General features: G+C 46.8%; 1 protein-coding gene and 1 pseudogene across 3 annotated transcripts; both read right to left on the bottom strand.

The window, feature by feature from the left end:
• Positions 1-545: 545 nt before the first annotated feature.
• On the bottom strand, positions 546-13,953 carry PLAC9 (placenta associated 9). Of its 3 annotated transcripts, XM_019034357.4 has the most exons (5): positions 13,783-13,953; positions 12,788-13,333; positions 3,393-3,490; positions 1,236-1,359; positions 546-679 (listed from the first exon to the last, which is right to left on the bottom strand). In XM_019034357.4, exons 2-5 carry the CDS (start codon positions 12,849-12,851, stop codon positions 669-671), a joined length of 297 nt encoding a protein of 98 aa, XP_018889902.3. In that variant the 5' UTR covers positions 12,852-13,333; positions 13,783-13,953; the 3' UTR covers positions 546-668. The 3 variants fall into 3 exon arrangements, with proteins under 3 accessions (XP_018889902.3, XP_055208426.2, XP_018889903.1); XM_055352451.2 differs by lacking the exons at positions 3,393-3,490; positions 13,783-13,953 and having other exon boundaries at positions 12,788-13,136; XM_019034358.4 differs by lacking the exons at positions 1,236-1,359; positions 13,783-13,953 and having other exon boundaries at positions 12,788-13,107.
• Positions 13,954-19,252: 5,299 nt separating this feature from the next.
• On the bottom strand, positions 19,253-19,629 carry LOC101147275 (large ribosomal subunit protein eL22-like; annotated as a pseudogene).
• Positions 19,630-24,984: the final 5,355 nt, after the last annotated feature.

The raw sequence follows: 24,984 nt of genomic DNA, 5'->3' as shown, positions 1-24,984 counted from the left end.
CACGTGCCACTATGCCCGGCTAATTTTTGTATTTTTTTGTAGGGATGGGGTTTCACCATGTTGCCCAGGCTGGTCTCAAACTTCTGGGCTCAAGTGATCCTCCTACCTTGGCCTCCCAAAGGGCTAGGATTATAGGTGTAAGTCACCGCCCCCAGCCTTGTACAATTTAAAATGGTTAAAATGATGAATTTTACATTGAATTTCACTTCATAGGAAAAATTTTTAAAAACAACAACACACTTTAATGGACACATAAAATCCCTGGGGGTCTCATTGCAATGCAGATTTGGATTAAACAGTCTGGGTGGGTCCTGAGACCCTGATCCCCTTGCTTTTCACCTATGGCCACATTTTGAGAAGCAAGGCCACTCAAAGGGCCCCCATCTGTGTGAATCAACCCCTGCTCCATCTGCCCCTATAAATGACAGGAGTGGGGGTGTCCCCAGGTCTGAGCCTGGAGGGGGTTGCAGGCTTCCTCCAGGCATGGAAGTGGAGTGAGAGGAGCCTGTAGTTAAATGGGTTACTCTGTCAGCAGACACAGAGGAGACCAGAAGAATAGCTTTTATTTCACATGAAGCTAAGGAAGGAAGGCGAGAGGACAGGGCTGGTTCTGTGGGCGCTGCCTGGCAGGTGCACCACCTCCAGCTGCTGGGCTCCAGCTCCAGGGCTCAGAAGCCATCTGAAAGAAAGCAGAGGCCCCCAGTGAGCAAGCTGGGGTGCCGCAGAGTACCTGCCCCCATGGTGCCCAGCAGTTCCTTCCCTTCCCTCCCCGGCCCCCAGGAACTACTGCGCGCGGGACACAAGGATCAAGGAGAGAGCAGAGTGCAACCCCATCCCTGCCTGATCAGTGGGGACGCCCGTCTTCCCTGCGAGGGTTTTGGGGTGGAACAGGAGTGGCTGCTCAGGGGGAAATTAAAGGAGCTGAGAAGCTCCAGTCGTGAGAAGGCCAATGAAGGAGGCAGTTTCTCCGCGCAGGGATTGTGCTGAGATGGCATCTAGGGCCGGCTCTTCCAGAACCTCATTTGACACTGGGCGGCAGCGACCGGGTGTGGCAGGTGGGGCGGGGCGGGCGGGGAGCAGGGATGATGCCGTCCCGCTTCCGTCCCCAGGGAGCGCTGGGGCCCTCCCTGCCAGCCAGGCTACACCTGTGCGGTGGAGCAGCCGTCCCTGTCTCGCCTGCCCAGCGCCAGATGACAGCAGCCCAGAGGCTGTCCTCTGCCACCTGCACTGCTTACCTTCTCCGAGAAGGTCGGGAGCGGGGCTGAAGGGTCCTGGGGGCAGGTTCCAGGCCAGCTCCTCCAGCAGGCCCAGCAGGCCTTTCACCTCTGTCCCCAGGTGATCCACGGTCTTCTCTACCATCTAGAGTGGGAAGTGGGGTAAAGTCGAGGACAGAAGTGGTTCCACGTTCCGCTACATCAGCTAGGTCCTAAGAGAGCAGCTGGCGGTCCAGTGTGGTGCAGTGGGAAAGGACTGGGCGCTAAGTGACCTGGGTTTTCCTCACTCAGGCTCTGCCCCTACCTGCCTCAGTTTCCCCAGATGACAATATCCTAGGGGGCTCGCTCTCTAAGGCTCCTTCTTTTTTGGCACTTAGTCACAGATTTGGATGAAGCGCCTGTAGAATACCTTCTCCCTTTTGGACTTTGCAGCCTGGAGCTCACATTCCTTTTGTTGTTCCGCCCCCTGGTGGTATCTCTGCCAAATGACAGGTTTGGGATTCTGAAATTTACTGAGTTCTTAATGGTTTTTCCCTGTGTGTGCCATGGACCCCATTGGCAGTGTGGTGAAGCCTACAGACCTCTTCTCAGAATAATGCCTTAAATGCAAAAAATAAAACATATAGAATTACTAAGGGCACCAATTGCATTAAAATATTATTCAAGTATTAGGCCGGGCGTGGTGGCTCACGCCTGTAATCCCAGCACTTTGGGAGGCCAAGGGGGGCAGATCACCGGAGGTCAGGAGTTCAAGATCAGCCTAGCCAACGTGGCGAAACCCTGTCTCTACTAAAAATACAAAAAGAAGCCGGGCATGGTGGTGCGCGTCTGTAGTCTCAGCTACTCGGGAGGCTGAGGCAAGAGAATCACTTGAACCGGGAGGTGGAGGTTGCAGTGAGCCGAGATCACACCATTGCACTCCAGCCTGGGTGACAGAGTGAGACTCTGCCTCAAAAAAAAAAAAAAAAATTCAAGTATTTAAAATTAAACTTTTTGGCCCAGCATGGTGGCTCACGCCTGTAATCCCAGCACTTTGGGAGGCTGAGGCGAGATCACTTGAGGTCGGGAGTTTGAGACCAGCCTGGCCAACATGGTGAAACCCCATTTCTACCAAAGGTACAAAAAATTAGCCGGGCATGGTAAGTACAAAAAATTCGCTGGGCATGGTGGTGCATGCCTGTAGTCCCAGCTACTCGGGAGGTTGAGGCACGAGAATCACTGGAACCTGGGAGGCAGAGGTTGCAGTGAGCCAAGATTGTACCATGGGCTCCAGCCTGGGTGACAGAGCAAGACTCTGTCAAAAAAAAATTTAAATTTTTGATGTAATATATGTATTGGCCAGGCACAGTGGCTCATGCCTGTAATCCCAGCACTTTGGGAGGCCGAGGTGGGCAGATGGCTTGAGCTCAGGAGTTCGAGACCAGCCTGGGCAACATAGCAAAACCTTGCCTCTACAAAAAAATACAGAAATTAGCTAGGCATGGTGGCACATGTGTCTGTAGTCTCAGCTACTTGGGAGACTGAGGTGGGAGGATTGCTTGAGCCTGGGAGGTGGAAGTTGCAGTGAGCCGAGACTGCACCACGGCACTCCAGCCTGGTAGACAGACAGAGACCCTGCCTCAAAAAAAATAAAATGTATTTATTAACTCACTAAATCACATGATTTAACATCAGGCCTAATAACAACTGAAATTTTGACATAAGGAAGGATAAAAATTATATGTTGAGATATTCATAACTAGAAGATGAAATTATCTGGATTTCTGTTGATGACAAAGTTATAGTACTGTTAATACAACAGCTTGCTGTTTGTATTTATGATGAATGAGAATGCTCAATTTCAGTTAAAGGCTTGTGACAATAAAGATGTAAACTTTTCCCCACACAAGTTAGGAATCATGGCTATATAACAAAACAGTGACTGAATTTCCACCTTCCCATCCAGGAATGATGTTGAAATATCCGGGTGGGGGTAAGCAAGGCCTTAGGGGAGGCAGGGTCCACTGGGGGCTGGGCAGCCCGGCAGCCTAGATGGGAGGGTGATGTTGGACGAGGTGGCCACAGGGCAGGATCGGCCCGGATGTCCTCACATTCCAAAGCAAGCTTGCATCTGCCCATAAAAACACCATCCTAGAAGGTGGTCCTGAACTCGCATGTCCTTCCAAACCACCCTGTTACCTCCTCCATGACATCTAGATGGCGTTGCACAGCCATGTATCTGTCACACGCTGTGCTCTGAGCTGAGTCTCCTCGCGGAGGGCTGAAGGGTTCGGCAGCTGTGGGAAAACAAGTCTTGTCACTGTGGGACCCTTAGTTTTCCATAATGCCAGAGACTCCTGTAAACACTGGGCTCAAATGAGGTCAGTCCTCAAAGCAAACTCAGGAGCAAGCAGAGGACGGCCCAGGTGGGGGTCAGTGTGCGAGTGTCAGCCATCTCAATCCCACCAGTCTCTACAGCCACAGTCACCTACAGACCCAGATGAACTTCCTGAAGGAGGTGAAGCCCAGGGAGGAAGGGAGGATGGGCTTCAGCCAGGCAGAATGGCACCTGCAACAATGGAGAGGTCTGAAAGAGCAGGGCTCACTGCAAAACCTGCAGGGAGCCCGCGGTGGCTGGAGATACAGGGTGGGCGGGAGAGAGAGACTGGAGAGGGAAGTCCTGGAAATGAAGCCAAGGGGGCAGAGCTTTAACCCAGGGGCTTTAATAAACCAGTTCTGATGCTTGTTTGTTTTTTTGTGTGTTTGTTTGTTTTGAGATGGAGTCTCGTTCTGTCGCCCAGGCTGGAGTGCAATGGTGCGATCTCAGCTCACTCCAACCTCCGCCTCCTGGGTTCAAGCGATTCTCCTGCCTCAGCCTCCTGAGTAGCTGGGATTACAAGCACCTGCCACCACGCCCTGCTAATTTTTGTATTTTTAGTAGAGACAGGGTTTCACCATGTTGGTCAGCCTGGTCTCAAACTCCTGACCTCAGGTGATCCACCCGCCTCAGCCTTCCAAAGTGCTGGGATTACAGGTGTAAGCCACCAAGCCAGGCCAAGGGGGGTTATTTTAACAGAAAAGTCACAGAGTCAAACATGAATTTTTTAAATATAGGGAATAGATTGGAGGGAGATGCCTTTGAAGGCAGGAGGTTACTGCAGCAATCAGGGTAAGAGGGGTGAAGGAGAAGTGATGAGCAGAGGCAGGAGCTGTAGGAATAGTGAGGAAGAGAATGAGAGGAGATATTTCAGTAGCAGCATTGACACTGGGAACCTGTTAGTAACAGCTGGCATGTGATGAGTGCTTACTATGCACCATGTAGGGTGCTAACTTAACCTCTCCAACAAACTGTTGTTATGCCCAATCTACACGTAGGAAAACTGATGCACAGAAGGGTGAAAGGATGTGTCCAAAGTCACTGCTCATAAGCAGAGGACTCATGAGACCAAGAAGAGGGCCAATAAATTGGGAGAAATGGGGGCTGAAGAGACTGGAGGTCTTAGGAATCACAGGAGGAACAAGAGGTAAATAATATTGCAATTTTAGCCAGGCATGGTGGCTCACACCTGTAATCCCAGCACTTTAGGAGGGCGAGGTAGGTGCACGAGGTCAGGAGATTGAGACCATCCTGGCTAACATGGTGAAACCCCTCTCAACTCTTGATTCACCATTGTTCTCCTTGAGTTAGCTCTTCCAGGCACCATCAACCCTCAGAGCAGAAGTCTGAGAGCCCTGATGCCAAGCTTGGGTTTCAGAGTTGGTAACCCTGAGATGCCTGTGGGGCATCAGGGTTGGCTGGAACCTTGGAGAATGCTGACACTCAGGAAGGAGGGTGCTGCCCCAGAAGTCAAGAGAAGCCAAGAGCTTTACAGATTCTACAGAGGATGAAAAGGGTCAGCAGGGCCGAAAGCAGCAGAGAGGTCTAGCAAGATAAGGACTGGAAAGAGAGCACAGAAAGGCCCTGCTAAATTTCACCCCAGCACTTTTAGGAGTGGTGGAAAAGCAGAGTTTGGATTACCATGAGATGAGAAGGGAAGGTGAGGTTGGGGGTAGAAACTTGGATTCTGGAAAATTTCACGAAGCTTGGCTGTGAAGGAAGGGAGATTGGATCGCAAGGTCTAGAGGAGTATTTATGGTTGTCATTTTTTTTTTTAAAGCATTGGAAAACACAATCATGCTTACAGCCTGAGGGACAGGAGGAAGACAGGAGAACCCAAGGATGAACTTCCTGAACTGATGGGAGGCCCTGGATCCAGAGGGGGTGGGACCACATCTCGAAGGAAGACAGAGGGAATGCAGCAAAAATGGGCAAAGGCAAACCATCTAACTAGAGGGCCAAAAAGTGGAGTGAGCTCCCACCTGATGGCCTCTATTTACTCTGTGCAGTAAGATGGAGATCACGTAGGGAGGAGAGCTAGATGTTAAAATTACAAGAATTCTATGAATAGGTTGCTAAACACAGACATTAAAATAGTGACCATGGTGTCTGGAAATGGTAGCTCGTGCCTGTAATCCTAGCACTTTGGGAGGCCGAGTGGGAGGGTCGCTTGAGGCCAGGAGTTCAAGACCAGCCTGATCAATATAGTGAGACCCCATTTCTAAAAAGAAAAAAAATTTTAAGTTAAAAAAAAATGGTGGCCATGATGAGAACATTTACACCACGGAAATCAACGACCCCCCTCCCCACTTTTTTTTGGGAGCCAGTCCATCAGTGCACCACTAGGTGAGGGACTTGAATAAAGAGAGGGCTTCAAAAGGGGATGTGCAGAATGAGGGATGCAGTGTAGGAGGACTATGCAGAATGAGCCGGCATCAACAAGGAATCCTGGAAGCACGAGTCCTCCCCCAGCAGTGCTCCACAGTCTGGGTGCAGAGCAGCAAAGACAGATGGCCGGATGGAGCTGAAACCTAGGAGTCTGCAGGATGGATGTGGTGGAGGCAAGGGGCCAAGGAACTGAGATTTGGCCAGAGGTTTAGGAGAGGAGGCCTGGAATCCAGCTGGGATAAGGAAGGAAATGAGGCCAAGAAGAGGGCCAATAAATTGGGAGAAATGGGGGCTGAAGAGACTGGAGGTCTTAGGAATCACAGGAGGAACAAGAGGTAAAGAATGTTGCAATTTTAGCCAGGCACGGTGGCTCACGCCTGTAATCCCAGCACTTTGGGAGGCCGAGGCGGGCAGATCATGAGGTCAGGAGATCGAGACCATCCTGGCTAACACGGTGAAACCCCGTCTCTACTAAAAATACAAAAAAATTAGCCGGGTGTGGCGGTGGGCACCTGTAGTCCCGGCTACTAGGGAGGCTGAGGCGGAAGAATGGCGTGAACCCGGGAGGCGGAGCTTGCAGTGAGTGGAGATCACGCCACTGCACTCCAGCCTGGGTGACAGAGCTAGACTCCGTCTCAAAAAAAAAAAAAAAAAAAAAAAAAAAAAGGAGTATTGCAATTTAACTTTTAGAGGTAGAGCAGCTTCAGACAGTGACAATATTAAGGCTGTGGCCATGGATGCGGGCATCCAAAGCTCAATAGGGGGAGTTATGGAACTTGATCTCTCTACGTGCAATGCTTGTAGCTGTAAGGCCTTGGTATTGGATGGGTTGGCCAAGGGGCCATCTGCAGTTGTCTAGAAGTGGGGCAGGTCTTGAGGTAGGACAGAGCTGATGATGGATGTGTAACTCTGAGAGGGTGAGTGATTTCCCCAAGGTCACACCATCTGCAAATGCCTGGACCTCAGGCACCCTGACCTCCTGGCCTCATCTCAGCAAGGTGGGGACCCCCTGCCCTGTGATTTTCTGATTCCAACTCTATCTAGCTCTCAGCTTTTCCACTCAGAGATGAGAACAGGACCAGAGACAAAATGTCCTTCCACTCTGAGCATCTTTTGTGGAGAACAATCTGTTTTCCAAATTATCCTTTTCATTATTTCCCTCCACTGAACTTAGAAAAGACTTCAAAAGATAATGGTGTTATTGCTGAATCTGGGGAGGGAGGAGGACATTATAATGGCCCTTTGGTTATTTTTTTAAGGCAAGTATTTTAAAGACCTATACTGAAATATTTACAGATGAAAGGCTGTGCTGTCTTGGATTTACTTCCAAAGTAAATAATCCAGGCCTCAGTGGGGATGGTGGAGAGGCATGCGTGGATGTTTAGAGCAAACAGGATGGGCTGAGAGTTGCTGATTGTTGAAGCTGGGTGATGAGCAAATGGGGGTGCATTCAGCGATTCTGTCTACTGTTGTGTGCACGGTTTGAAATGTTCCATAACAAAAGCTGGCTGTCTGACGAGGTTGTCAGCAGAAAGCAGCAGCCACTGTGGGCTGCAGGCATTCATGTAAAATATTCAGAGAGAGAGAGGCCACTGGGGGCTGTGCTCCGTCCCGGCCCCACATCCTGAGAAGGCCCTTGAGAGGCAGGAGCAGGTCTAGAGGAGGCTGTGGGAAGGGACTCCTCTTTTTTTTTTTTTTTTTTTTTTTAAGACAGGGTCTCACTCTGTCACCCAGGCTGAAGTGCAGTGGCACAATCATGGCTCACTGCAACCTCTTCTTCCCGGGTTCAAGCAATTCTCCCACCTCAGCCTCCAGAGTAGCTGGGACTACAGGCACACACTACCATGCCTGGCTACGTTTTGTATTTTTTGTAGAGATGGGATTTCACTACGTTGCCCAGGCTAAGCTCAAACCCCTGGGCTTAAGTTATCCGCTTGTCTCGGCCTCCCAAAGTGCTGGGATTATAGGCGTGAACAACCACACCCAGTCTGGGACTCCAAATTTTAACTCAATTGTCTCAGCTGAAACTGGGCTGCTCAGCTTGGAGAGGAAAAGCTCTGAGGGGGCCTCTGTTGTCACCCACAGAGTGACCGTCCTAGGGGAGGGCCTGTTGTCATGAGTCTGTGGATACACACACCCCCCTGCTGGCTCTGGCCAGAGGCCTTTGGCCAAGCCTTTTCTCTGAGGCTCACCTGCCCTCTCCCAGACCCTAGCCACTCTCCCGTGTAAGGCTCAGGCCAGGGGGATGCAGTGTGACCCTGCCAGCCAAATGGGAGTCTGGCTGCTTTGGAAGTCAGAACAACCAGAGCCTGCTCCCGTCCACTGGCCTAAACCACCCTGTTCTCTACGTGTCTGTGATGAGCTCTAACTTGGCTCCAAAACCCCTCCAGGGAAAAGGCTGGGCTGAGGTCGCTCCCAACATGGCTCAGCACTAATCCTTCACATCTGGACAAAACTGTGCTCTGTGCACCCTGGAGCAACTGTCCATGAGCTCATCGGGGCCTCCACAGAGTGTATCTGAGAGAGCAAGCTTGGAGCAGGGCCTGACATTTTACTGCCAGCGTCCTCACCACAGCACTGACTTGAACGCATCATGGTAGAAAACATGCTGGAGACCCCTTTTCTCAGCCTGGTTCAGCCACTAATGATTGTGGGATCGTGAGAAAGTTTCTTCTGCTCCCTGAGCCTCTGCTGCCTCTTCCATAAAATAGGATAGGGTAGGCCTGAGGCCCCGACTCCCCCGTGTAGTGCATCCTTAATTCTTCTGTCTTTTGGAGGCTGCAGAGAGGCCTCAAGAATTAGCTAGACGAGCTGGGCTCGGTGGTTCACACCTGTAATCCCAGAGCTTTAGGAGGCGGAGGCAGGAGGATTGCTTGAAGCCAGAAGTTTGAGGTCACTCTGGGCAACATAGTGAGACTCTGTCTCTACGTAAATAAATAAATAAATAAATAAATAAATAAATAAATAAATAAAATAAAAATTAAAAAAAAATTAGCCAGGATTGGTGGCATATACTTGTAGTCTCAGGTATTTGGAAAGCTGAGGCGAGAGAATCGCTTGAGCCCAGGAGTTTGAGACTACAGTCAGCTACGATTGCACCACTGCACTGCAGCCAGGGTGACAGTGAAAGACTGTGTCTTGTAAAAAAATAAATAAATAAATAAAAAATAGACACGCACATGCACCACAGGGCTGTCAGTGGCTCAGACAAGGGGAGTGGAAAAGACTGAAGGATTATGATGATTAACCCTGAGCAGCCAAGGCTGTGGCTCTGCAGGGCTCCCTTCCTTCCTTTCCTCCCGCTCTCCCAGGCCCTGCCAGTTGGGAAATGGACCTCCTTGGATGCTGCGTTGTTTTCTCTGGCCTGGCTCCTGCTAGGGGCCTGATGTGCACCCTGGATGGTGGCCATGGGCGGGGCATCCTGTGCTGGTGAGAACACACTGCTGTGGAGCCCGGAGGCCCCAGAGGAGGGCTTGGCTGGGCTGGCTGCCCCAGTTAAAGAGACGTGGCCCCTGGGTCCCATCCTCTGAGGCGGAAGTACTTCTGCTTCTACTTACAGGCCTTATGGGGAGACCTTTTGTATCTGGACCCAAACAGTAAGAAAGGGCCACAATACAGATGATTTCTGCATGCTGGGGGTTGAGAAATGTTTTCTCAGTGGCATCTGAAAGGTGCTGCTGTATCTTCTGAATTGTCAAAGTCACACTCTGCTTTGAAAAGCAACCCTGGCCGCTTGGGGGTTAATTATATTTGACCACATTCAACATAATAGAATAATAAATTTACCACATCCGATATTTGTATTAAAATGTATGATTCACTCAAAACCATCCACGGGTTTTGATCATTTTTGAAAGCAGCAGAAAACTATTCTTCAAGTGATTTTATAAAAAACTCCAAAATATGGGCCGGGCGTGGTAGCTCATGGTCTAAAAAGCCATCAGGGATAAAGGTTTCTCTGAGTGCTGCTGAAAGAAACCAAGACTTGGGCCCAGAGCGGTGGCTCATGCCTGTAATCCCAGCACTTTGGGAGGCCGGGGCAGGCTGATCACTTGATGTCAGGAGTTTGAGACCAGCCTAGCCAACATGGTGAAACCCCCCCGCAGCCCCCGTCTCTACTAAAAAATGCAAAAATTAGCTGGGTGTGGTGGTGCACACCTGTAATCCCAGCTACTTGGGAGACTGAGGCACGAGAATTGCTTGAACCCAGGAGGCAGAGGTTGTGATGAGCTGAGATCGCACCACTGCACTCCAGCCTGGATGACAAAACAAGACTCTGTCTCAAAAAAAAAAAAAAAAAAAAGGCTGGGCGCAGTAGCTCACACCTGTAATCCCAGCACTTTGGGAGGCCGAGGCGGGCAGATCACAAGGTCAGGAGATCGAGACCATCCTGGCTAACACGGTGAAACCCCATCTCTACTAAAAATACAAAAAAAATTTAGCCGGGCATGGTTGCAGGCGTCTGTAGTCCCAGCTGCTTGGGAGGCTGAGGCAGGAGAATGGCGTGAACCCGGGAGGCGGAGCTTGCAGTGAGCGGAGATCGCACCACTGCACTCCAGCCTGGGAGACAGAGCGAGACTCCATCTCAAATAAATAAATAAATAAATAAACAAACCAAGGTTGGAAGTTGGACATGCTAGAGATAGCTCTCAATTTATAGAAAATATAAGGGGTGGAGGTATTTAAATGACATAAAAGGGATGCAATTAGCAAAATCTAAATGTGGAAAACTTTACAGGACAAACTTAGTTTCTTCAACAACAACAAAAAATTAAGTAAAAAATGGGGAGAGAAGACTTACATATTTAAAGAGATCTAACAGACATATTGACCAAATGCAGTGTATGTAACCTTATTTGGATCAAACAAATGAATTGCAAAAAGATATGACACAATCAAGGACATTTGAACAGTGATTGAATATTTAATGATATTCAATCACACACAGTTTTTGGAGTATGATTATAGCATTGCAGTTATGTTTATTAAGAGTGTTTATCTCTTAGAGGTACACAAAGAAATATTTATAGATGAAAATACATGATGCCAGGCCAGGCATTGTGGCTCACACCTGTAATCTCAGCACTTTGGGAGGCCAAGGCAGATGGATCACTTGAGCCCAGGAGTTCGAGACCAGCCTGGCCAACATGGTGAAACCCTATCTCTACTAAAAATACCAAAATTAGTCAGGTGTGGTGGTGCGTGCCTGTAGTCCCAGCTACTCAGGAGGCTGAGGCAGGAGAATCTGTTGAACCCGGGAGACGGAGGTTGCAGTGAGCTGAGATTGTGCCACTGCATTCTAGCATGGGTGACAGAATGAAATCCTGTCTCAAAAGAAAGAAAGAAAGAAAGAAAGAAAGAAAGAAAGAAAGAAAGAAAGAAAGAAAGAAAGAAAGAAAAAGAAAGAAAGAAAGAAAGAAAATATACAATGCCTGGATTTCCTTTAAAATAATCCAGGGAGGGGAGAGAGGGTGGAGGCTATAGATGAGATAAAACTGCCCATGAACTGATACTTGTTGAAGCAGCGTTGATAAGTATATTACATGATTCTTTCACATACTATTACTTTGTATTTTTTGTATCCAAAAGTTTTCATAATCAAAAGTTAAGATATATCATCTAAAATCTGAAAGATTATGCACAAAAATATATGAAATCAGTGTGAGATTACACTAATACATGAATACTTTCCTCCTTTCCTTTTTTTTTTGAAACTGAGTCTTGCTCTGTCACCCAGGCTGGATTGTGGTGGCTTGATCTCGGCTCACTGCAACCTCCGCCTCCCAGGTTCAAGTGATTCTCCTGCCTCAGCCTCCCGAGTAGCTGGGACTACAGGCATGTGCCACCACGCCCGATTAATTTTTTGTATTTTTAATAGAGACAGCATTTCACCATGTTAGCCAGGCTGGTCTTGATCTCCTGAGCTTGTGATCCGCCCGCCTGAGGGGTAGGTGAGGGGAAGAAAGCGGACAGTGAAAGGCAAGGAACCCAGCTAATGGAGTACCCAGACAGCCTCTCTCTTCCGCACAGCTCTCCACCTCCACCCAGTCCCCCATCTCCACCCAACATAGCTCAGTTTCCCAGAGAAGCTCCCTGGAAACCGGGAGGCTGACTTCTTCACTGACTGCAGATCCACCTGAGGCCACCTGGCAGGTGAATCGGTGGCCTTTCTCCTGGGCCCGACTGCCTGGTTCCTTAAGGCTGTGCTGGGCTAGCCTGGGTCACTCACCCTTTGGAGTGTGGCTTCTTATGCAACGTCCTATAAAGCCAGGCCTGAGCCTCCACAGGCCCTCTGAGATGGAGCTGGCCTCCGGGGCTGCCCCACCCAGCAGCTGTGACCTCCCACTCCAGATCCTGGCTCCTTCTCTCTTGCCAGCTCTACTCCGGGCATCAAGCTTCCCTCTCTCTCCTTTTTGGTCTCTCTCAAATCTTTCTCTTTTCTTCAGTATCCTCTCTCCCTCCACCCCTTGCCATTTTAATCACTTTTTCTCCTTCCTTCTTCTCCTTTGTCTCTCAAACTCCTTTTTCTTTCTATCTTAGTTCATATCTGTTCAGGGAAGCCTCTTTCTGTCTCAGCCTCTCCTTTTTCCTTTTCACTGTGTATTCTTCCCTATCTCCTTTATCTCTCCGTTGCTCTACTTCTCTGCCTTTTTTCTGAGTCTGTTTCCTCTCAATCTTTCTCTCCATCCATCCCTCCCTGCATCTGCCTCTCTCTCCATCTCGCTGCTGTGTCCAGCTCTCTCTCCGTCTCTCTCTTGCTCATTCCTTCCTCGCCATCTGCGGGTCTCCCCGGCTCCAGGTCCCCTGCCGCGCCCTGCGCCCCACTCACCGGCCAAAGAGCCCGCGGCGCGGAGCAGGGCCAGTCCGGTCAGCGCGCAGAGCAGGGGCCGCATGGTGCCGGCCTGGCAGAGCGCAGCGCCGCGTCTGCCCGCAGCCGCCCTTCCCGGATCGCACCCGGCCGGCCCGAGAGGAAATGCACTCAGTTCGAGCCAAAATTCCTGGGCGGCTCCGGACTTTCTGGCTCGAGAGAACCCGCCCCCTCCAGAGGCCCCTCGGCACCCCGTGGGCAGCGCGGAGCCCAGAGACCCCGGGAGCTGAGGCACAGACGTGCCACCTGGGCGCCTCCCGAGGAAGGGGCCGCCCCCCGAGTCCCCGCACCTCCTGGGATTCCGGGAGGGAAGGCGGGGCGGGGGAGATTGGGTGAGATCTTGGGCTCAAGGCGACCGAGCCTGGGGTCAGGGGTTTGTTACGAGCCAGTCTCACAGGCGGGCAGACTAAGACTCGGAGGAAAGTGTCTTCCTCGGCATCACTCTCAGCCGTAGCACAGGAGCTGAACCCTTGTCTCCTGGGAGTTTGGCAGCTTTTCTCTGCCTACCTACGAACAAGAAATTAATTCTAATTACATGGAACAGTGTCTGCCCCTAAGAGGGAGACCCAGAAACTCACTGCTCTGGTAAGGGAGTGATAGAAATATGAAAAGGTACTTTTCAAAAAAAAAGGTAAAATCGTAACTCTTGCAAAGATATGAAATTAGCATATACTAAAGATTTTATTCAATTCATTATTAATGAGGGGATAAGTAAGATGGTACAAGCAGCCCAAAGTTTAGAGCACAGTAGTGGAAACTTCCCCTATGGGACATGCCCATCCAACAAGTGCAACAACAAATTAAGTTTTAGTGAAAACACAAAGCAAAAAAGTTGTAGCTCTAACTTCTCTGCTGCAGAGCCCTGAGTGAGTGTCTCGTCTGGCTGTAAGTGGAACACATTCATCACCAAGCGTGGGAGAATGCCTTTGTCCATCAAGGGTCCCCGTTGGGATTACCTGGAGCTCTTGCAGATCAAGGCTGCCTCTCTGCCTTCTCTGTTCCTGGCTGTGGCTATGCAGTTGTCCAAAACAGTTACCACGCTAACCAGTGATTCAGTTCTCACTCCCTCCTCCAGAGCAAGATAGTAGCCTCAGACGGAGAAATTCTGGTTCTGAGCCCGAGAATCTGAGACAGACTCAGATCTAAATCTTTTAAAAGCCTTCAAGGAGACTATGATGCCCACATGAGCTGGCTCAGAAGAAGAATTTATTTCAGGAATGCCAAAAATTTCTCACGCTTGGTGGTAGGACATTCCTTGATAGTTTAGCCAGGTGGGAAAAAAAGTTGTCAAAGAACTGCCCAACTCATAAGGATTCTTGCAGCTTAGAGCCAGTGGGCTACCTTATATTTTGAATTTAAGACTAAGAAAAAACACACACACACAAAAACATATACAATACATTATTGTTGCGGTAGAGCATAAAGTAATTAAGTATACAGAGTAAAACATGAAAGTCTTTTCTGTTACGAATTCCCTCTGTCCAACGATTCAGGTCCAGTCCCCTCAACTTGGTAGGCTCTGCCTGTTCCACGTCTATGCATTCCCCATCTACCTAATGTATATTCAGACACAAATGTATATACATGAGATCAAGTCATAGATATTTTGAAGATTTGCTTTCATTCATGTTTATCTCAGTCATAACATTAAATCTTGGCTGGGTGCAGTGGCTCACGCCTGTAATCCCAGCACTTTGGTAGGCCGAGGTGGGTGGATCACCTGAGGTCAGGAGTTTGAGACTAACCTGGCCAACGTGGTGAAACTCCGTCTCTGCTAAAAATACAAAAAATTAGCAGGGCGTGGTGTTGGGCGCCTGTAGTCCCAGCTACTCAGGAGGCTGAGGCAGGAGAATCAGAACCCAGGAGGCGGAAGTGGCAGTGAGCCAAGATTGCACCACTGCACTCCAGCCTGGGCAACAGAGCAAGACTCCATCTTAAAAGAAAAGAAAATAATCTTGGAGATCAGTCTATGTGAGTACAGATAAATCCACTTCATTCCTTTTAAGAGTTAAAATATCCCATGAATGGATACAAGGAGCATTATTTATCCAAACAGTCCCCTATTGACAGACATGTAGATTGCTTCCTTTTTCTCTCCAATATAAAATAAGCTTTAATAAACATTCCTTTGTATATATCTTCACGTACGTAGTACATATTCCTGTATGTACATATTTCTGAAAGGCTGGAAGAGGAATCATTGCGTCAAAGGGCCTTTTACATTTTGCCAGATAGGCCAAAAACTGTTCCCCAAATTGTTAGTAAGCCCACAGGAGGGGCAGGGGTCTTCCAGCGCTGTTCCAAGGTGCACCTGAGCGTATGTTAGTCTAGGTAGGAATTGGGCTGCAGGGGGCGCCATTTACATAAAATACTTCTGCGCTGGGCGCGGCGGCTAACGCCTGTAATCCCAGCACTTTGGGAGGCCGGGGCGGGTGGATCACGAGGTCAGGAGATTGAGACAATCCTGGCTAACATGGTGAAACCCCGGGCGTGGTGGCGGGCGCCTGTAGTCCCAGCTACTCGAGAGGCTGAGGCAGGAGAATGGCATGAACCCGGGAGGCGGAGCTTGCCGTGAGCCGAGATTGCGTCACTGCACTCCTGCAGTGTCACCCACTGCACTGGGTGACAGAGTGAGACTCCGTCTCAAAAACAAAACAAAACAAAAAAACAAAAAAAAAACCTTCTGGATTGGAGATACCTGAAGTGTAAACCTAACAGTCACCTACATTCTCCAACAGTGGATATTTATTATTTAAAATTTTGACAGCTTGATGATGGAAAATGTTACCTTGTTGTTATTGTTATTTACATGCTACTTATTATGAGTGAGGTTAAGCTTTATTTGCTTCTTCGATTACTTTTTTCTATTTTCTTCCCTTTCCTTTATATACTCTGATTATTAATGCAATGCCTGTTATATATGTTGGCAATGTCTTCTTCCAGCCTTCCATTATATTTAAGTTTCTTGGTGGTGTCTTTCATCATTCAGAAGTTTTAAATATTAGGTAGCCAAATCTCTCAATATTTTCTTTTCTTTTCTTTTTTTTTTTTTTTTTTTTTTGAGACGGAGTCTCGCTCTTTCGCCCCGGCCGGACCGCAGTGGCGTTATCTCGGCTCACTGCAACTTCCGCCCTCCTGGGTTCACGCCATTCTCCGGCCTCAGCCTCCAGAGTAGCTGGGACTACAGGCGCCCGCCACCGCGCCCGGCTAATTTGTTGTATTTTTTGTAGAGACGGGGTTTCACCGTGTTAGCCAGGATGGTCTTAATCTCCTGACCTCGTGATCCGCCCGCCTCGGCCTCCCAATATTTTCTTTTATGGCTTATAGAGTTTACAACTTGCTTATGATTCCTCGAATCAAGGCTGTAAAGATATTTTTCTATGTTTCCTTCAAATAGTTTTAAGGTTTTCTCAAGGTCTAATGTCTAAACCATCTAGAATTTTTATGTGGTTGCAAGGAAGGAATCAAACTTAAATTTTTCCCTAAATGGGTATCTAAATGTCCTAATGCTCTTTATTGCCTAGTCCATCCTTTTACCACTACTTTGAACATAAAGTAGTTGGCTAGCTATTCATTTCCGAGGGGAGTTCTGGGAAAATCTCTCTACATCATGTCTGTCACAAGGTCAAGGAAACAAAAATGCAAAACAGACATATAATTTCAATAAATACTGAAACCATATTTGATGAAATTAAACAGGCCTCCCTAACTTAAAAACAGTAATAACAACAAACTTAGGATAAAAATAAAGGAAATAATGGGACATTTCCTTAACAAGATAACTACCTTTAATTTTTATATTTATAGTTTTTCAAATTGAAAAAATAATAAAAATAGAGATGAGGGGTCTTGCTGTGTTGCCCAGGCTGGTCTTGAGCACCTGGGCTCAAGTAATCCTCCCGCCTCAGCTTCCCAAAGTGCTGGGATTACAGGAATGAGCCACCATGCCCGGCCAGCTACTTTTATCTTAAGTAGTTCATCTGTACATAACAGAGAAAGGAGAAATGTATTCTTTATTAAATCAGGAATGAGGTAAAGATGCCATTATTGGCCAGGCATGGTGGCTCATGCCTATAATCCCAGCACTTTGGGAGGCCAAGGTGGGAGGATCACTTGAGCCCAGGAGTTTGAAACCAACCTTGGGAACACAGCATGATCCCATCTCTACTAAAAATTAAAAAAAACACACACACATTAGCGGGGCGTTGTGGCACACACCTATTACTGGGGAGGCTGAAGCAGGAAGATCGCTTAAGCCTAGTAGTTTGAGGCTGCAGTGAGCTATAATCACACCACTGCACCCCAGCCTGGGTGACAGAGTGAGACACTGTTCTAAAAAATAAATAAATAATTTAAAAATTTAAAATTAAATTAAAAATTTAAAAAATAAAAAAAGATGCCACTATCAACAAGTGTTTGGCTGGGTGCAGTGGCTCATGCCTGTTAATCCCAGCACTTTGGGAGGCAGAGGCAGGTGGATCACTTGAGGTCAGGAGTTCAAGACCAGCCTGGCCAACATGGAGAAACCCTGTCTCCACTAAAAATACAAAAATTAGCCGGGCGTGGTAGCACACGCCTATAATCCCAGCTACTAGGGAGGCTCAGGCAGGAGAATTGCTTGAACCCAGGGGGCGGAGGTTTCAGTGAGCCGAGATCGCGCCACTGCACTCCAGCCTGGGCGACAGAGTGAGAATTTGTCTCAAGAAAAAAAAAAAATTAAGATAAGTGTTTGGAAATCAATTTATTTCTGTATACCAACAGAAACTGGCCCAAACATGTAAAGGGAAACTCCTGGGCAAAATGATAGTATGGAGCCAGTGGACCCGGTTAACAAACCTCCTCCTTCCAATATTCTTGAAAGTGACCAGTGAAATTAAAGATAGGGGAGACCAGCATCAGTGGCAGGAACTAGAGAAATATGCCAACCATATACCAGGCCTCAAAGCAAGGTGGGTAGCCAGCTGGATCTAATCATACCTCTTATTATTTATTATTATTCTATTGTTTGCTAAACTTCTCTGAACCTGGTATTGTGCTACGGCTGTATATGCATTATCCTATTTAATCCTTGCATCAGTAAACCTATCAAGTAGATATCCTTATCCCCATTTAAAAAAATAAGATCTATTAAGTATATCTGATTCAAGGGTAGAGGGTGGCAGATTCCAGTTTGGAAGCTAGGTAGATCTGATTCCAAAATTCATGGTCCTCTGCATGATCAGGCCTCTTGACTCTCAAGTCCCAGGAAAGGCACTAAATAGAGAATCTGAAGAGTGGAGGTGAGAAAGGGATGAATGGGATATGGGGGGCACAGAGTGGCAAGCCCTGTGCAGTTAGGGGAGAACGCTTATAACCACCTGCATGAATGAAGTGCCCTAATGTGCAGACGTTTCTCTTTCACTTAATGCTCCCATGACCCTGGCAGGTACCGTCACAATCTGCGTGGACTGTGAGGCTACCTGCCAGGGTCATGGGAGCATACAGAATGTAAGGCTTGGAGAAGTTAGGAGGTGGCCCAGGGCACACAGAGACTAGTTAGGGATTTGCCTCCCAGGCACCTGTACTGCCTCCACCGGCAATGCTACAGGATGTGCTCAGGTCCTCCCAGCCTGGCTGGGCCAGGGCACAAGTGGTGGGAAATCTGGCAGGGGCTTGCTCTCCCAATCCATACCCAAAGGCAAAGGGCCAAAGGAAACAGGAAATAGGGGCTGGTCATCTCTTTGGGGAGAGAGATGGGGTGAGAGGACAGCCCAATTAAAAGAGCGTCAGTGGCTGGGAGGGCCTGAGCTGTACAAAGCCTCCTTGTCTTCTTCCTTTGGCACAAGAGAAGATTTCCAGAGGTACCAGAAAGACCCACGCCGGGAGAGCTCTCAGTGAGCCCTGGGCAAACCTAGCCCATTCTGCACAGATGAAGAGGGGCTACTAACCCAAGGCACAGAAGTTATAGCCAGAGAAAGTGAGCCAGTGAAGTGTGAATGTGGATGTCTCTCGGGGGAAGGAAAAGGAGGGGGCGACTTGATGGGTTGAGATTTGTTTTTTTGAAGTTGGAAGTAGTGGCTCACTCCTGTAATCCTAGCACTTTAGGAGGCTGAGGCAGGAGGATGGCTTGAGTTCAGGAGTTCAAGACCAGCCTGGACAACATAGCCATACCCTGTCTCTACAAAAAAATTTAAAAATTAGCCGGGTGTGGTGGCACACACTTGTAGTCCCAGCTACTCAGGGGGCTGATGTGGAAGGATGGCAGGAGCTTGGGAAGTCGAGGCTGCAGTAAACTATGATTACATTACAGCATATGCCAGCCTGGGTGACAGAGTGAGACCCATCTCAAAAAAAGAAAAAAATAAGAAGTTTTTTTGTTTTTCTTTTTTGTTGTTGTTCCCAAGTTTTATTCAAGAACTCATACAAAATATTCCAGATAAATGAAATTTAATCCTCGTCTTCCTTGTCCTGATTAATTTAGAAATAATGTAATCCATAACTCTCTTTGCTGTTAGCAGCTATGCAAACCAATCACATAGATTATTCTTCTTTGAATATTTTTTGGTGTAATATTTCAAATACCTTTTGGAAAAAGTCATCTCAGATGTCATGGCGATCTTTCTCTTGCTCCTTTCGATGGTCACCACCCCTCCGCCAAGTTTCCCAGCTTTTCAGTTCACTTTGATCCTCTCTTGCAGAAACTGCTCAAAATTGGCAGCGTCTATGATTCCATATTCTACGGGGTGGGTGCAATCAAGACTGAACTTCAGAACCTGCTTCTTTTTTTTGCCCCTCTTCACCACAAGCTTTTTCCCGGGAGCCATGGTGGCAGTGGAGGCAGAAAGAGAACTGTTTCTCTTTAAATTGTTATTAATTTTATAAAATTTCAGTAGCTTTGGGGGTACAAGTTATATTTGGTTGCATGAATGAATTGTATAATGGTGAATTCTGAGATTTTAGTGCGTGCACCACCCAAGTAGTGTTCATCGTACCCAATATGTCGTATTTTATTCCACACTCCCCACCCATTCCCCGTTCTGAGTTTCCAGAGTCCATTATATAAATCACTCTGTATGTCTCTGTGTCTTCATAGCTTCTCTCTCACTTATAAGTGAGAACATATGGTATTTGGTTTTCCATTCCTGAGTTACTTCACTTAAAATAATGGTCTCCAACTCCATCCAAGTTGCTTCAAAAGACATTATTTCTGCTGGGTGCAGTGGCTCACGCCTGTAATCCCAGCACTTTGGGAGGCCGAAGCAGGCGGATCATGAGGTCAGGAGATCGAGACCATCCTGGCTAACACGGTGAAACCCCATCTCTACTAAAAATACAAAAAAAAAAAAAAAATTAGCCAGGCATGGTAGCCGGCATCTGTAGTCCCAGCTACTCGGGAGGCTGAGGCAGGAGAATGGCGTGAATCCGGGAGGCAGAGTTTGCAGTGAGCCGAGATCGCACCACTGCACTCCAGCCTGGGTGACAGAGCGAGACTTCATCTCAAAAAAAAAAAAAAAAAGACATTATTTCGTTCCTTTTTATGGCTGAGTAGTAGTCCATAGTGTATATATACCACATTTTCTTTATCTGTTCATTGATCAGTGGGCACTTAAGGTGGTTCTGTACCTTGGGAATTATGAATTGTGCTGCAATAAGCATAACCCCTTTATTTTGCCCCCTTTCTTACTTGTGGCCCTGAATCCTCCCAGGTAGGAGAAGATGTAGGAAGATAGGAAGATCTGCTTGGTACAGGGAGAAGCAAAGTGTAGAATGAGGGTAGAGGTTTAATATTAACAGTTATGGCCGGGTGTGGTGGCTCACGCCTATAATCCCAGCACTTCAGGAGGTGAGGTGGGCGGATCACCTGAAATCAGGAGTTTGAGAGCAGCCTGGCCAACATGGTGAAACCCTGTCTCTACTAAAAAAAAAAAAAAAAAAAAAAAAAAAAGAAAGAAAGAAAGAAAGAAAAAAAAAATACAAAAATTAGCCAGGTGTGGTGGCACATGCCTGTAATCCCAGCTACTTGGGAGGCTGAGGCACGAGAATTGCTTAAACCTGGGAAGCAGAAGTTGCAGTGAGCTGAGATTGCATCGCTGCATTCCAGCCTGTATGACAGAGCAAGACTGTCTCAAAATAATAATAATAATAATAATAATGATATTGGCCAGGCACGGTGGCTTATCTTGTAATCCTCGCACTTTGGGAGGCCGAGGTGGGTGGATCACTCTAGGTCAGGAGTTCGAGACCAGCCTGGTCAACATGGTGAAACCCCATCTCTACCAAAAATATTCTTAAAAAATTAGCTAGATGTGGTGGTGTGCACCTGTAATCCCAGCTACAGGAAGACTGAGGCAGGAGAATCGCTTGAACATGAGAGGCAGAGGTTGCAGTGAGCCGAGATCGTGCCACTGCACTCCAGTCTGGGTGCAGAGCCAGACTCTGTCTCAATAATAATAATAATCATAATATTAACAGTTATAATAAATAGTTATATTCCTAACCACCAACATTCATGATTTTGAATTCATGTCTAACCCAGTGTGAAGTACTACATAGTCTGGTTTTTTTAATTTGTAAAAATTTTGTTATAGATTTATTTTCTTCTGATTAAAATTTTTTTAATTTTTATGGGTACATAGTAGATATATATTTATGGGGCACATGAGATGTTTTGATGCAGGCATACAATGTGTAATAATTACATCAAGGTAAATGGGGTATCTATCACCTCAAGCATTTATCATTTTCTGTGTTACAAACATTCCAATTGTATGTACTCTTTCAGTTACTTTTAAATGAACATAGAAAAGGTACAGTAGGCTGAGCATGGTGGCTCACACCTGTAATCCCAGCACCTTGGGAGGCTGAGGCGGGTGGATCACGAGGTCAGGAGATCGAGACCATCCTGGCTAACATGGTGAAACCCCGTCTCTACTAAAAAATATACAAAAAATTAGCCGGGCGTGGTGGCACGCACCTGTAGTCCCAGCTACTCGGGAGGCTGAGGCAGGACAATGGCGTGAACCTGGGAGGCAGAGCTTGCAGTGAGCAGAGACTGCGCGCCACTGCACTCCAGCCTGGGCAACAGAGCGAGACTCTGTCTCAAAAAAAAAAAAAAAAAGAAAAAAGAAAGGGTACAGTAAAAATAAAAAAGAAAAAACATAAAAAATGTACAATAAATTATTGTTGAATATAATCACCCTGTTTTGCCATCAAATAGTAGATCTTATTCATTTTAGCTATATATATTTCAACGGTTTTTGAAACAGGTGGTTTTTGGTTACATTGATTTCTTTTTTCTTTTTTTTTGTATTTTTAGTAGAGAGAGAGGTTCACCATGTTGGCCAGGCTGGTCTCAAACTCCTGACCTCAAATGATCCACCCGCCTTGGCCTCCCAAAGTGCTGGGATTACAGGTGTGAGCCACTGTGCCTGGCCAACATGGATAAGTTATTTAGTGGCAATTTCTGAGATTTTGGTGCACCTGTCACCTGAGCAGTGTACACTGTATTCAATGTGTAGTCTTCTATCCCTCACCCCTCCCACACTCTCTTCCCCCAGTCCATTATATCATTCTTACGCATTGCGTCCTCATAGCTTAGGTCCCACTTACACATGAGAACATATGATTTTTGTTTTTTCATTCCTGGGTTACTTCACTTAGAATAATGGTCTCCACCTCCATCCACGCTGCTGCAAATGCCATTATTTTATTCCTTTTTATGGCTGAGTAGTATTCCATGGCTACATAGTCTATTTTTCAGTTAATCTTGGCTGCTACCCTATGTGATGGGTTCTGTGATTATCCCAGAGCTTAGCAATAGCAGTTTTCTAACCAGTGTCTTTTGAAGTGATAAATCCATGTTTAGAAGAGGAGAAAACTGGCCTAAATGGAGGGTCCAGCAAAAGAACTCAGCCACCCATAGTGCCTGGTATCCACTTACTCGGTTTTGAGATGTTTTTGCAGCAGATTCACATTGCTAAGTGTCAATTCAGTTTATTGTGAAATCCATGACTATTTCCTGAGAATCTGTCAAGCTATGATTCCTGAATTCCCTGTGGGCTCAGCGGGTAGGAGTGGGTTGGCATTTCCCTCAAGCTCTTTGAGAATTTTCTCTGCAGTGCTCTCTAGGGAGATGATCTTATTTTGGCTCCTTGAGGTGAGAGTTGAAGTAAAATATAAACTGTCTGAAGACATTGCTTGGCTGACTGTTCAGAGCATTTCTGAGTTAGTATCTCTTAGTAAAGGAGGCAGAGGAATTGAGTTCAAATCGTGACTTTGTCCTTATTGGTGGTGTAGCCTCAGGCAGTTCACCTCCTCTCCCTGAGCCTCATCAACAAAGATGGAGTAATAATAACATCTATGGTCACAGCACAATGTAAATTCTCTTGCTCACCTGCCTCTAACCTGCTTTCCTGGGCCTGTCACTATGTTTTCTTTGCTGTATGTACTTGTAGGTTATAAATCTCCTGAGGGCAGAAAGGGTTGTGAGTAATGTCAGCTAGGCCTGCAGTGGTCCTGGAGGAGGATCAAGGTTTCCAGGAGAGATGACTGGTGACCAAGGAGGAGCTGGCAGCTAACTCTGCTTCCTGAAGGAGGTGTAAAGTAAAGGCCTCACAAAGGGGTCTTTGAACATGAGTAGGAGTTTTCTAAGCAGTGCATCCTGCATGCCATGGAGTTTAACAAAGCTGGGTGGGTGACAGGCGAGTGGGCAGTAAATCTGGGGGAAGTTTTGGTCAGATTAGGGAGGGCCTCAAATGCCACTCTCAAAAGAGTAAACTTTCTTGCTGTAGGCAGAGGTGCCAGCAGGGTTTTTGGCTGAAGAATGACACAATCCCATCCAATTCCCTCTTTCTTTTTGTCTTTTTCCTTGGAAATAATTTTGAGCTTACAAAAAGAGTACAGCAAATTCTTGTACAACCTTCATCACCCTCCCCAAATATTAACATCTTACATAGCTACAGAATTATCAAAGTCAGGAAACAAACATTAATGCAATACTGTGTGAGAATCCACAAGCCTTATTCAGTGTTGCCAGTAGCGCCACTGACGTCCTTTTTCTGCTCCAGAATGCAATCCAGGACTGCAAGTGGCATTCCGCTGCCGTGTCTCAGTAGGATCCTTCCATTCAGGACAGCTCCTCAGTCTTTCTCCTCCTCTCATAATTTTGACAGTTTTGAAGCATCCAGGCTAGTTATTTTTGTTTTTCGTAAACTTGACACTCTTGAAGAGTACTGGCCAATTATTTTGTAGAATGTCCTCCAACTTGAGTTTGTATAATGCTTTCTCAAAATGAGAATGACGTTATGTGTTTTTGGTGAGAACACCACAGGAGTGAGGTTATACCCTTCCCCATGCATTATATCAGGAGGCACATGTAATATTGCAGCATCCCGTTACTGGAGATGATAACTTTGAGAGACGATGTGGCAAAGATTTCTCCATTGCAAAATCCTATCTTTCCTTTTGAACTTAATGAGTATCTTATGAGGAGATATCTTGGACACTATGCAAATACCTTGTTTATCATCATACTTTCACCCAGCAATTTTGGCATTCATTGGTGATTCTTGTCTGCAATAATCATTACCGCTGTGTTTTCCAACAGGTGATTTTTCTACTTTCATAATTCCTTCTCTATTTATTAATTGTAATTCATTGGTAAGGAACAGCTGTCCCTTGCCTCCCAATTACTTTTGCAATTATTTCAGTATAGACTCGTGAATATTTAGTTTATTCTGCCAGTGATAATTCATGACCAACATCATTTGTTTCATTGCTCCAGTTGTCCCAGGTACAGCCACTATGAGAGTCTTCAAGTCACCCCCTGTGTTTGTTTGAAATGCCCTTATTGTATTTTGAGCACTTTCTTTCTGACATAAGATGTTCCAGGATTATTTTATAATTTCACTGACCCCGCCCTATACTTAATCATTTCTCCAAAATCTCTGCTTCCTTTTTTGAGGGAATGGTGTTTAGAAACTAAGATCTGGGTGCTGGATGTCCTCATTGTTACTGGGGTGTCACTGCGTCTAGGCCCTCTCAGCAGACAGAGCTGGGGAATATAGGTTACCAACTCTGGAACTATTTTATCAGTATTCTGGGATTGAGCAATTAAGTAAATATATTGTATTTAGTGGGAGGTAGGCTTCTCACTGTCAAAGAAAGAACTACAAATGAAA

The sequence above is a fragment of the Gorilla gorilla genome, chromosome 8 (assembly GCF_029281585.2).
Source record: "Gorilla gorilla gorilla isolate KB3781 chromosome 8, NHGRI_mGorGor1-v2.1_pri, whole genome shotgun sequence".
NCBI lineage: Eukaryota > Metazoa > Chordata > Mammalia > Primates > Hominidae > Gorilla > Gorilla gorilla.
The sequence above is the reverse complement of the archived record's forward strand: the minus strand, read 5'-3'. Positions and strand labels throughout refer to the sequence as shown.